This window comes from Emiliania huxleyi (genome assembly GCF_000372725.1).
Source record: "Emiliania huxleyi CCMP1516 unplaced genomic scaffold EMIHUscaffold_95, whole genome shotgun sequence".
Taxonomy (NCBI): Eukaryota; Haptophyta; order Isochrysidales; family Noelaerhabdaceae; genus Emiliania; species Emiliania huxleyi.
This window is the reverse complement of record NW_005194951.1, coordinates 161041-174278: the sequence shown is the minus strand read 5'-3', so window position 1 is coordinate 174278 and position 13238 is coordinate 161041. Positions and strand designations below refer to the sequence as shown.

Sequence of the window (13238 nt, the reverse complement as noted above, 5' to 3'; positions counted from 1 at the left end):
GGGGCTGGCTGCCCATCTCGGAGAGCGGCGTGTAGCTGTCCGGCGGGTCGTCCGAGCTCCGCATCGGAAGGTTCGCCGGCAGGTACTTTGAGCGGTGCCACTCTGAGATTTGCTCCTCGGTGAACGGGCCCTGCACAACACCCTCCAAATCGCGGTAAAACCACTCCTTGGGCGGCGGCGGCGCGAGCAGCGGCGCGGGCAGCCCGCCGATCTCGCCCGCCGCCGCCGACGCCGCCGCCGCGCCGCCCGACGGTCGCTCGCCCGACGCGCGCACGTGCTGCCGCTCCTCGCCGTCGCCGCCGTCGCCGCCGCGCGAGTTGCGCGGCCCCCAGTTGTTGGTCTCGCTGCGCTCGCCGCGCTCGCCCTTGCCGCCGCGGCCCTTGCCCTTGCCGCGCCCCTCGCGGTCGAAGCCTCGGCCGCCCCCGCGGCCGCCCTCGCGCATCGGCGGCGCGATCGGGTGCGCGCGCAGCTTGGCCTCCTCGTCCGACATCGGCAGCAGCGCGAGCGGGATGACAAACTCTGCCGTCGTCACGTTGGGGACGTGGGAGAAGCGGTCGGTGAACTCGTGCTCCTTGAATCGGCCCTGCTTGTACACCTCGAGCATCTCCTCGCGCGTGTAGACAAAGCCACCCTGCGGGCACATTGCGGGAGCGCGTTCAGAGATCGGCGCTGCCGTCGCCCATGCGGCGCGAGAGTGCGAGAGTCTGGTCCGCGGCGCAGTGGAGCGGTGGCGTCTCTGAATCGCGGTGTGCAGCAGCGCGGGGGCACGGCGGGGTAAGGGCGAGAGGAGAGGCGCAGCGCGCGCCTCTTTCGCCATGAGGCTGAGCGCAGGCGGCAGAGCGCTTCTGTGATGGCGAGAGACGAGAAGAAAATGGGGCGGCGGCCCTGGATGTGAGGCTGCCGATCGCACTCCAAGTGCTCCAAGTGCGACGGCAGTCAGGAAGCACAAGAGGGGAAGGCGGGCGCCCCACACCCGTTGCCGAACCAGCGGAAAGCGAACGAACGGGAGAGCAGACCCGAAGCAAGAGGGGTCGGGGGCTCTCCTAGAGTGAGTGGGGGTGAGGCGTGCGCGCCCGGGGTATGGAGCGGAGTGGTCGGGTGAGAGAGGGTACGTCGTGTTCGAGTCGGGTGTGTATTAGCTCCGAGTAGGGGGTAGCCCTAGTCTGGCCGATTCTTTTCGCGGTATCCGCGGCGGGATATGGCGGGATATCCGAGGTTTCAAAAGGCTACTAAAATTCTTTTTCGGTGGTGTGCCTGTGATAGTGCTAGCACGCGCCAGTTCGCACCTGTGTCGAGCAGCCTGTCTGCTGTGAGAGAGAGCACTTGGAGAGACTTGAATTTGGAGCACTTGGAGTGCAGTAATCAACCTCACACCCAAGGCCGGGGAGCTAAGAAGCGCACCCAGCGGGCCGGATGATCGGTATCGGGCTTCGGGCAAGAGAGCCGAAAAAGAAAGAAAGAAAACAGACAACCCAAGGGAGGGATGGGAGGACGGCACGCCGCCACCACACAGGGATTTTAAGGAGAGGAGTGTGATGCGCTAGCCGTCGCCCACCCTAGGGAGTCTGCCTCTTCCTATCTCTTTTCGCAGTCTCTCGCCGCTTCTCGCTGCAACCTTCATGCCACCTCGCGGCCGTCCCACTCTCGTCGTTCTCTCCCTTGTCACTTCCTCCTCTGTCGCGTCATTCTCTTCTGCCTCGTCCTGCGCCGCCGCCGCCTGCCGTTCCCTTGTTCTCTCGGCTTCTTTCGCCTTTCGGCGCAGCTCCGCCCTCGGGCAAGAGAGCCCTGACCACTAGTAAACGCGGTTGTTTTCTTTGTTCACGATGCTGCCCGCCTCGCCCGCTGCGCCGCCGCCGAGCGACGCCGCGCCGCCGCCCGGCTCCGAGACTTTGGACGTGGGCGGCTGGCAGGTCGTCGTCGCCGACGGGCACGCGGTGCTGCCCGACGGCATGACGCACCTGCCGGACGACGCGTTCTTCAACCGCTCCTCTCTCGTCTCGGTTGCCTTCCCGCGCAGCCTCACCTCCATCGGCGAGTACGCCTTCGCTCGCTGCGCCTCGCTCGTCTCCATAGACCTCCCCGCCAGCCTCACCTCCATCGGCGACTACGCCTTCCGCGATTGCCCGCTCACCAGCGTCACCGTGCCAGCCACCGCCACCATCAGCCCCCTCGCCTTCCCTACCGCCACCACCGTCCTCCTCCTCGCGGTGCTGCCCGAAGGCATGACGCACCTGCCGGACCGGGCGTTTCGCGGCCGCACCTCTCTCGTCTCGGTCGCCTGCCCGCGCAGCCTCGTCGCCATCGGCGACGGAGCCTTCTTCGGCTGTTCCTCGCTCGTCTCCATCGACCTACCCGCCGGCCTCACCTCCATGGGAAACTATGCCTTCCGCGACTGTTCCGCCCTCACCACCGTCACCCTTCCCGCCACCCTCACCTCCATCGGCAGCTTCGCCTTCCTCCTCTGTTCCTCGCTCGTCTCCGTCACCTTCCCTGCCACCCTCACCTCCATTGGCGAGCAAGCCTTCTTCGGCTGCTCCTCTCTCTCCACCATCATTCTCCCCACAGCCCTCACCTCCATCGGCGAGGGCGCCTTCTGCGAGTGCTCCGCCCTCGTCTCGATCACCCTCCCCACAGCCGTCACCTCCATCGGCAGCGACGCCTTCCGCGACTGCTCCGCCCTCACCACCATCACGCTGCCGCTGCCCGATGGCCTCTCGATTGGCGACAGAGCCTTCGTCGACTGCCCCCTCGACGACGAAGCGAAGGCAGCAGTGCAGGCCATCAACGTTTGGGCGGTGCGGCCTCCAATTGACGCGCAGGGGCATGCCACTGTGCCGGAGGGCGTCACCACCATCGAGGGCGCCTTCCACGGCTGCTCCTCCCTCGGCTCCGTCTCCCTCCCCGCCAGCCTCACCTCCATCGGCGAGTACGCCTTCGCTCGCTGCGCCTCGCTCGTCTCCATAGACCTCCCCGCCAGCCTCACCTCCATCGGCGACTACGCCTTCCGCGATTGCCCGCTCACCAGCGTCACCGTGCCAGCCACCGCCACCATCAGCCCCCTCGCCTTCCCTACCGCCACCACCGTCCTCCTCCTCGCGGTGCTGCCCGAAGGCATGACGCACCTGCCGGACCGGGCGTTTCGCGGCCGCACCTCTCTCGTCTCGGTCGCCTGCCCGCGCAGCCTCGTCGCCATCGGCGACGGAGCCTTCTTCGGCTGTTCCTCGCTCGTCTCCATCGACCTACCCGCCGGCCTCACCTCCATGGGAAACTATGCCTTCCGCGACTGTTCCGCCCTCACCACCGTCACCCTTCCCGCCACCCTCACCTCCATCGGCAGCTTCGCCTTCCTCCTCTGTTCCTCGCTCGTCTCCGTCACCTTCCCTGCCACCCTCACCTCCATTGGCGAGCAAGCCTTCTTCGGCTGCTCCTCTCTCTCCACCATCATTCTCCCCACAGCCCTCACCTCCATCGGCGAGGGCGCCTTCTGCGAGTGCTCCGCCCTCGTCTCGATCACCCTCCCCACAGCCGTCACCTCCATCGGCAGCGACGCCTTCCGCGACTGCTCCGCCCTCACCACCATCACGCTGCCGCTGCCCGATGGCCTCTCGATTGGCGACAGAGCCTTCGTCGACTGCCCCCTCGACGACGAAGCGAAGGCAGCAGTGCAGGCCATCAACGTTTGGGCGGTGCGGCCTCCAATTGACGCGCAGGGGCATGCCACTGTGCCGGAGGGCGTCACCACCATCGAGGGCGCCTTCCACGGCTGCTCCTCCCTCGGCTCCGTCTCCCTCCCCGCCAGCCTCACCTCCGTCGGCAACGCTGCCTTCCGCGGCTGCTCCGCCCTCACCACCGTCACCTTCCCCGCCGGCCTCACCTCCATCGGCGGCTACGCCTTCGTCGGCTGCTCCTCCCTCGCCCGCGTCACCTTCCCCGCTGGCCTCGTCTCCATCGGCAGCTACGCCTTCCAAGATTGCTCCGCCCTCTCCTCCGTCACCCTCCCCGCCGGCCTCACCTCCATCGGCAGCTGCGCCTTCCTCCTCTGTTCCTCCCTCGCCCGCGTCACCCTCCCCGCTGGCCTCACCTCCGTCGGTAACAGCGCCTTCGAACGCTGCTCCTCTCTCTCCTCCGTCACCTTCCCCGCTGGCCTCACCTCCATCGGCGACGACGCCTTCGCCGACTGCTCCTCCCTCGCCACCGTCACCCTCCCTGACGGCCTCACCTCCGTCGGTAACAGCGCCTTCGAGGGCTGCTCCTCCCTCACCACCGTCACCCTCCCCGCCGGCCTTACCTCCATCAGCAGCCGCGCCTTCTCCGGCTGCTCCGCCCTCGCCAGCGTCACCCTCCCCGCCTGCCTTACCTCCATCGGCGTCAGCGCCTTCGCCAGCTGCTCCTCCCTCACCACCGCCACCCTCCCCGCCAGCCTCACTTCCATCGGTAACAGCGCCTTCGACGGCTGCCCCGCCCTCTCCTCCGTCACCCTCCCCGCTGGCCTCGTCTCCATCGGCGACGCAGCATTCCGCTTCTGCTCCTCGCTCGTCTCCATCGACCTCCCCGCCAGCCTCACCTCCATTGGCCAGGGCGCCTTCGCCGACTGCTCCTCCCTCGGCTCCGTCACCTTCCCCGCCGGCCTCACCTCCATCGGCAGCAGCGCCTTCCTCCGCTGCTCCTCCCTCTCCTCCGTCACCTTCCCCGCCAGCCTCACCTCCATCGGCGACTACGCCTTCCGCGATTGCCCGCTCACCAGCGTCACCGTGCCAGCCACCGCCACCATCAGCCCCCTCGCCTTCCCTACCGCCACCACCGTCCTCCTCCTCGCGGTGCTGCCCGAAGGCATGACGCACCTGCCGGACCGGGCGTTTCGCGGCCGCACCTCTCTCGTCTCGGTCGCCTGCCCGCGCAGCCTCGTCGCCATCGGCGACGGAGCCTTCTACGGCTGTTCCTCGCTCGTCTCCATCGACCTCCCCGCCGGCCTCACCTCCATCGGCGAAGCCGCCTTCTACGACTGCTCCTCCCTCGCCTCCGTCACGCTGCCGCTGCCCGATGGCCTCTCGATTGGCGACTGGTCCTTCTTCGACTGCCCCCTTGACGACGAGGCGAAGGCAGCAGTGCGGGCCATCAACGTTTGGGCGGTGCGGCCTCGAATCGACGCGCAGGGGCATGCCACTGTGCCGGAGGGCATCACCACCATACCCAGCATCGCCTTCTCCGAGTGCTCCTCCCTCGTCTCCGTCACCTTCCCCGCCGGCCTCGTCTCCATCGGCGACAGCGCCTTTTACGGCTGCTCCTCCCTCGCCCGCGTCACTTTCCCCGCCGGCCTTACCTCCATCTGGAGCAGCGCCTTCTGCGGCTGCTCCTCCCTCACCTCCGTCACCCTCCCCGCCGGCCTCACCTCCATCGGTAACAGCGCCTTCTTGGGCTGCTCCTCCCTCGCCCGCGTCACTTTCCCCGCCGGCCTTACCACCATCTGGAGCAGCGCCTTCTGCGGCTGCTCCTCCCTCACCTCCGTCACCCTCCCCGCCGGCCTCACCTCCATCGGCGACGACGCCTTCCGCGGCTGCTCCTCCCTCACCAGCGTCACCTTCCCCACCGGCCTCACCTCCATCGGCACCGGCGCCTTCTACGACTGCTCCTCCCTGACCCGCGTCACCTTCCCCGCCACCCTCACCTCCATCGGCGACAGCGCCTTCGACCGCTGCTCTTCCCTCACCACCGTCACCTTCCCTGCCGGCCTCACCTCCATCGACAGCGCCTTCTGGAACTGCTCCTCCCTCGCCCGCGTCACCTTCCCCGCTGGCCTCACCTCGATCGGCAGCCTCGCCTTCGCCCTCTGCTCCTCCCTGACCCGCGTCACCGTGCCAGACACTGCCACGATCGGCGACGAGGCTTTCGAACCTGAGACCGCCGTCTTCCGCCTCTCGCCCGCAAAGATGCGCTGGTACGATGCCGTGGATCGGACTCTTGCCTTTAAGCGCTTCGCTCTCGAGCACAAGGCTGGCCTTCTTGGCTGGCTAGAGCGGGCCAACATCAGGCTCGGCTCTTACGGCCCGGACGGCGCGGCGCGCAAGCGCGACCGCGAGGAGTTCGAGGGCGACTTTGGGCACGGCGCTGCGGCGGGATCGTCAGGCGCATGAGAGACTGTTCAATCAATTACGTGCCCAGTGTCGTGCGAGGGAGTTTTGTTGCAATTTTTTTTGGTGTACCGGTGTTAGTGCCAGTGCGCGCCAGTCCCGTGCCCAATGTCGTGCGAGGCAGTCTGAGTAAAATTCTTTTGCCGTTGATGGTGCCCGCCTCGACGCCTTCTGCGCCGCTGCCGAGCGACGCCGGGCCGCCGCCCAGCTCCGAGACTTTGGACGTGGGCGGCTGGCAGGTCGTCGTCACCGACGCCCCGGCCCTGGATGTGAGGCTGCCGATCGCACTCCAAGTGCTCCAAGTGCGACGGCAGTCAGGAAGCACAAGAGGGGAAGGCCGGCGCCCCACACCCGTTGCCGAACCAGCGGAAAGCGAACGAACGGGAGAGCAGACCAAGCAAGAGGGGTCGGGGGCTCTCTCTCCTAGAGTGAGTGGGGGTGAGGCGTGCGCGCCCGGGGTATGGAGCGGAGAGGTCGGGTGAGAGAGGGTACGTCGTGTTCGAGTCGGGTGTGTATTAGCTCCGAGTAGAGGGGGTGCTCGGGCGCTCCCCCGCTAGGGGAACCCCAAAGCGCGGACTAACCCTCGGAGACCCGTGTTGACTTTATGGCCTCTGGGTGCGCTTCTTAGCTCCCCGGCCCTGGGTGTGTGAGGTTGCCGACTGCGCTCCAAGTGCTCCAAGTGCAGGTCTGTTCTGGCTCCGTGCTCGCCTGGGTGGGCAGCTTGCTTGCGCGCGGCGTCGTACGTTGTTCTCCCCGCCCCCCGCGCTATGATGTATCTTATTCGGACCCCCCCTCGGGTCGCCTCGTCTTTTCCTACCAACCAGCGCGATCTGGGGGCGGGTTACAGCGTCTGGGGGCGGGCTACATGCGCTCGCGGGGCTGCCCGACGGGGCAGGCCTCGTGCTGATGGACCCAGCCGAGGTGCCCGACCAGTCGGAGCCGCGCCGACGCGCCGCGCGCGACCACCAGCCAGCTTTTCAGCGGGGCCGAGCACGGTGCGTCGAGAAAGCTGACACTCAAAGTAGCAGCCGCGTGTTTTGCCTCCTTTTGAGCGCTGCTGCTGCACACCCAGCCCACCAGTGATACTAGAAGCACCAGATCCACCCCGGAGCGTGCTTGACCGCCACCCCCGGTGACCGCCCACAGGTGGCTGTTCGCGCGCATTGCTCACCGGACGCCTTTGCGCGCCTGGTTTTCAGAGGGCTCCTGCGGCTCTCGCTCGTCGCGTGACCGCCGACGACATCATGAGCTCGGTCGTACTCGCCAGCGCGGAGCTGCGCCACGTCGAATTGTTCGGTGGCTCGACCGCCGGCGCGCCCACCCTTGCCTCCTGCGCGCCGCCTCTCCGCGCAAAGCCGCTCACGGCCGCGTGTACTCAGCCATCGGCGCGACATCACCCCCGCGCAGGCACCTCGCGACGGGTCGGCGCACTCGTGCGGCTCAACGCGGACCTACGGAGCGACTCCGCCGCGGCTCGGCGCTGCCCATGGCAGCAACAGGTGCCGCCCCACCACCCGCCTGCTGCCTCTGCCTCTCTCAGCCATGCGACCCCTCCGCCAATGCACACCTCGAACGCGACGTCCGCCAATGCACACCTCGAACGCGACGTCAGATCCCGCCGCGACTGGCAACATTCGCGGCGATGAGGCCTCCGCCAGCACTGATCGTCACAACTAGTCTGTTAAGCTACACGTTTTTGCCCTGTGCAGGTGAGCGGACCGCTGCAGCCTGTGGAGCCGCGGGTCGGGTGAGGGAATGACCTTTTGGCGCGGCGCTGCTATGTGCCTGCGCGCTCATGGCGCGTTCAGGGGTGCGCCTGAGGCGTGTAGACTGCGGGGCGCCGCGATAAGGTAAGCGCGGCGCCGACGATTGTGTCGCTCACTGTCACACCAACGAGCCGGTCTCCCCATCTCGGCACCCGTCGATCACTCCACGACTTGACACTGTATATCCCTTTATCTCGACCTCGGTCGATCTCGGTCGGACAACCTCGGCGGTCGGAGGATCTCGGCGGAGCTTGGCGGAGGTCCGATCTTGCTTATTGTCCAAATCTCGCCTAGGGCCGAGCCTTGCAATCCGAATCTCACTAATCACACCGCTTGTCTCGGCTTTAGTCTCGGCACCTTGCTCATCTCGGCTGACCTCGGCCGGCAGTCACACACTCGTGCCCTGTGATCTCGGCCACACTGTGGGCACATAGCGTCAATCCGCGCCACTGCACACTGCTCACTGGCACTATCACCCATACATCGAGATCTCTGCGGGACACCAGTAGATTTGTTGAGTGGAGATCGTAGATGCCGATCAGAGATCTTCCACACACAGCATCTCTCACAAAACTCAGAGATCTTTAACTGAAGATAGAGATCTTGAGCTGCCGCCATCGGCACCTCGAGATCTCAGGCCGGAGACGGAGATGTTGACTTCGCGCCAAAGGCGCCTCAAGAATCGTGTGGCCGACTGGAGATTGCAAAATGGCGCGAAAAGAGGGTGGAGATCCGCTTGAAGGTGTGAAAGGAAAAGAGCATCCCCTTGGAAGGACTTCGATCCCCCCCCTGACACGCGCACACGCCTCCCCCACGAGATTGGAGATTGGAGATGAAGATCGGAGAACGCGCCTCCTTGTTATGAGCGCGCCGCGATGGAGCTCACCTCGTTAGTCTCTGGCATGACCGAGTTCGCCGCGAACCTGTATCCTCTAAAGACCGAGGAGGAGCTCGTGGCGCTCCTGAGCGGCATGCACCACTTCCCACCTGGCGTGCCTGAGCGTGCCCGTCGCGTCCATGAGCGGCTGCCCGCCGGGTCGGCACTCTGCTCCTCTGACGTCGGCGTGCTGATTGACCGGCTCGACACGGAGGGAGGCCTTGGCGGGTTGTACAAGCATCTCGTGCACACCAAGGAGGGCCCTCTACATTTCGTTCCGAGCACCAACACGGAGGCCGCGGAGCAGGCGTGTCGAGCCGCCCTCTCGCCCTGCACGCGTTGCCCCCTTGTCACATGTGCATGTGCAAATCTGCCTGTGTAGGCCTTCGTCTTTCTCGCTCGCTCGAAGCACATCTTCTGCCACAACGTGCCACATGAATGAGGCGTCCCCCCCCCCCCCCCTCCCCCCCCCTCACACAAAATTATTTGTTGATGGCAGCGCGAACCACACGATAACGCCCCCAGTTCGGCGTACATAGACCGCGCGCGCAGCGCGCTCCGTGTTTGCATACCGCCCTGGCGGACTCGTTTACACTTCCTAGCTCAAGCCAGGCGCCGCAGGCCATAAAGAGGAGCGCAGATTAAAATGGCGCCGCAGGCTCCCCGGGCCGTCCGCGCACCAGTAACCTTTAAAAAACAAAAAGATCATCACAGCGGCCTCTGTGATCTCCAATCTCCAATCTCCAATCTCCAATCTCCAGCGTCGACACATCTTAGGCCGGATCCAGTCAGATCTCCAATCTCTATCTCCAATCTCCAATCTCCAGCGTCATATTTTGCCGGATCCAGTTCAGATCTCCGATCTCCATCTCCAATCTCCAATCTCCAATCTCGATTCGGGGGGGCGGGGGAGGGGGGGGGCTCGAGCCTTCAAGGAGATGCGCTATGGATTCATTCACACCGCACATCTCCAATCTCTGATCTCCAATCTCCCATTTGACCCCTGCCGCCGCCAGCTGCGATCTCCAATCTCCAATCTCGATCTCCAATCTCCGCCCCAGTGATGGATGCCCGGCGCGAGGATCTGCGATCTGTGTTTTCCATCTCCAATCTCCACCTTTGACCCTGGCAACTGCCAACACGATCCACAATCTGTGATCTCAATCTTCCATCTTCAACCAAGCCCGACTGTGCGGTAGAATCGGCTAGGATCTCCACTCCTGGTCTGCGATCTACTGTCTGCGATCTACTACTCTCTCGCAGAGATCTCGATTACTCCTATCACCTTCCTATCAATCAATCGACCGACAAGCTACAAAAACGGGGAGTCCAGGCACTAGTTTAGCTAATAAGAAGCGGCCTGCCAACATGCGGAGTGTGGGCGCGCCGCGTTTGCCTCTGTGCTGCTACACATCACGGATGCGCGAGGAATCCACCCACACTATCACTGGCTCGCGGCAGTACGGGCACTCTGACATCCGCGCGGAGCACGGGCCGCAGGAGCAGCGGTGGTTGCACGGGACCGCGACGTGCGTCTTCGGGTGCGTGAAGCAGACGATGCACGTCGTGTCTCCGCCAAGCGTCGACTCTGGCACTGCCGGGCGGCGGCCCGTGTCGAAGCGAGCGTCGGCCAGCGACACCGCCGCAGCCGGCGGGGCAGGACCGCTCGGCGCGGCTTGCGGAGGGCCTGGCGCCGCGCCCGAAGCTGCCGCAGCCTCCGCCTCCGCCGCCTCCGCCGCCTCTGCTGCCTCCGCGGCCTCTGCTGCTTCCGCCGCCTCCGCCGCCTCCGTTTCCTCTGCCGCCGCCGCAGCCGCCGCCCTCGCTCTCTCTGCCTCCTCCTCCGCCACCGCCGCCTCCGCCGCCTCCGACCCGATTGTATCGCACACGCGTTGAAGCTTGGCCTCGAAGGCCCGCGCCTAGAAGGTTCCTGGAAGGTTCCTAGAAGGTTCCTAGAAGGTTCCCATCTGGACTCGAAGGCCCGCACCTCTGCCCGCCGCTCCTCCCCCTCCTGCCTCCTCCTCCTCGCCGCTGCCTCCTCCTCCTGCAGCCGCTGCCTCCTCCTCCTCGCCTCCTCCTTCTCCCTCCTCCTCTCCCGCTCCGCCTCCGCCTCCCGCCGCCGACTCTCCGCCTCCGCCGCCTCCTCCTGCTGCGCCTGCCGGCGGCCCCGCCGCCGCAGCTTCGCCTCCTGCCTCCTCGCCTCTGCTTGCCTCTGCGTCCCAGCTTGCCTCTGCGCCGGCTTCCTGATGAACTCACGCCTCTGCTCCGCAAGACGGCTCACACGATCCAGCAACGGGCGTATCGGCAAGCCAAAATAGCGGACGTACAGCCACACTAGCTGCGCGAGCTGGCCGCCGACGTAGCCGGCCCAAGCCGCGTGCGGCAGGCAGTAGATGCCGCCGACGAAGCCGAGTCCTGCCGCAGGGAGGGACGAGACGACCTCCACCATGATGCGCCGTGCCCGTCGGCTCTGGAAGAGGAGCTCGTTGACGAGAGGAGGGAGCGCGGCGCAGCAGCCGAAGAGCAGCACCAGCGGCGGAAGGGCCGCGTCGAGCTCGCGCGGGCCGGCGAGCAGCATCACCAGCGCGCAGCACGCGCCCACCGCTGCCGCAATCACGCCAGCCTTGAGCAGTCCCGACGCAGCCTCCTGCGCCTCCCGACGGTGGTGCCGCTCCACCGCGGTTGCGTAGGCCGCGTCGGCGGCATGGTTGTACGCCTGGAAATCTGACATCGCGGGGCGGATGAGATCGCTCGCGCCGCCTTCCTCGCTCCAAAGAATTCGTAAAAAGATAAAAATCTCAGCGAAAGAAAAGCAGGCCATTCAACTGAAAAACCTCGAAGCGCATCACACTCCTCTCCTTAAAATCCCTGTGTGGTGGCGGCGTGCCGTTCTCCCATCCCTCCCTTGGGTTGTGTGTTTTCTTTCTTTCTTTCTTTCGAAGCCCTGGGAGCCCTCCCCCTACTACTGTTTCCTTTGCGCGCGGCTTTTGTCTGTTTAAAAAGAAAACGAAAATCGGCTCCAGTCTCACCGCCTGGAGCCCCCCACCGCGGACTCTACAGTCTCACCGCCTCAGTTCTCCGACTCAGCTCCACTCAGTCAGCCATGCGACGATGGTGTGCGATGCTCGCGCTGGCCGTGGCAGCGGTCGCCCGCAGCGCCACCATCGAGTGGGTGCAGACGGCACGTGACGAGCATCGCACCCATGCCACCCATCGACCTCAAGCCGCTCTCCGAGCTGGGCCACAGCGAGCGAAAGCAAGGGCGACGCCAATTAGCTTAAGGTCGACATCCCCTCCGGCTGCGACCACGTGAAATTGGAAAGAAATTTTAATCGCGCCTCTTAGCTCCCCGGCCTATCGTATGCGGCGTGCGATCTACAGTCGTAGAGCGCCAGCGAGCGCGGCGCCGTCTTGTGTCGGGGATTCCGGTGCCGCGAGACCTCGATGTCCGGAATTGTCTGCAGATTGTAAGCACCTTTGTTGTGGCCTTTGAAAGGAGGTGATTTGGAGTACTACAGTACATTTACACGTATTTGCAGTAGACACCCTCTAATGTGAATGTGTATGTGTGTGATGTGTGTGTAGTGTGAATTTAGGGGGGCCGGTGCGCTGCCGCTTGGCAGCAGTCGCCTCCGCATACGCGGCCTCGAGCTTGCGGCTCAGCTCGCTCTCCCGCCTCGACTGAGGCTGGGGGGGGAGCACCATCGTGATCTCCATCTCCATGATCTCGTCCAGCGTCGTTGGCTCAGTCTCGATGGCGCCGCCCTCGTGCGTGACCCGCTTGTAGAACTTGACCTCCTCATTGAAGCCGGGGACCACCTTCACCACCTCAGCGAGCCGCTGCAAGCAGAGGGTGGGAGGTCATGATATCTCATTGTGGGTGGCGGGAAGGCAGTGGCTGGTGACGCGGCTGCTGGCAAGCGCGCGCGCCTTGGCGAGGTACTTGGGAGTGGTGATGAAGTGCTTGCGGTAGTAGTGGACGTTGGTCCAGCCCTCGGTGCCCTCGTAGTACGGGTTGGCGTACTTGGTGTCGCGTCCAGTCGTCCTGCCCTGGAAGATGATAGCCTTCATCTTGGCGCGGTCGAACGGCGTCATCTTTGGATGAATCTCTTTGTGCGAGTCGAGGACCTTGAAGAGCTTCGTGTTGAGCTCGTCCTAGCGATATGGGGAGTCAGGATGAGCCCCGCGCGGGAGGGCGCTGGGCGAGAGGGGTTTCGAACCCGTCCGGTCTTGTCCATGCCGGGTTCGACATAGCAGACGCCGGTGCTCGGCTCGACGGTGCACTCGACCGTGTGCTGATGGAACGGTGCGGGGTCAGGGCGGTGGGTGGGGTGTGCGGCCGGGAGCGGGGAGAACACCTCGTGTTCGACGCTGTCGCCGAAGACCGTGTCCTTGCCGGCGTGAGACAGTCTTCGCCCCTGCGGGGTGCGGGCCGATGTGCTTGGGCGCCGTGGGGCGGGCGGGGGGGGA

The 13238-nt window shown here is 65.3% G+C and overlaps 1 protein-coding gene across 1 annotated transcript; it reads left to right on the top strand.

The window, feature by feature from the left end:
- Nucleotides 1-1823: 1823 nt before the first annotated feature.
- On the top strand, nt 1824-6131 carry EMIHUDRAFT_107748 (hypothetical protein; the record flags this gene model as incomplete). Its single annotated transcript, XM_005756742.1, has 1 exon — nt 1824-6131. One exon carries the CDS (start codon nt 1824-1826, stop codon nt 6129-6131), a length of 4308 nt encoding a protein of 1435 aa, XP_005756799.1.
- Nucleotides 6132-13238: the final 7107 nt, after the last annotated feature.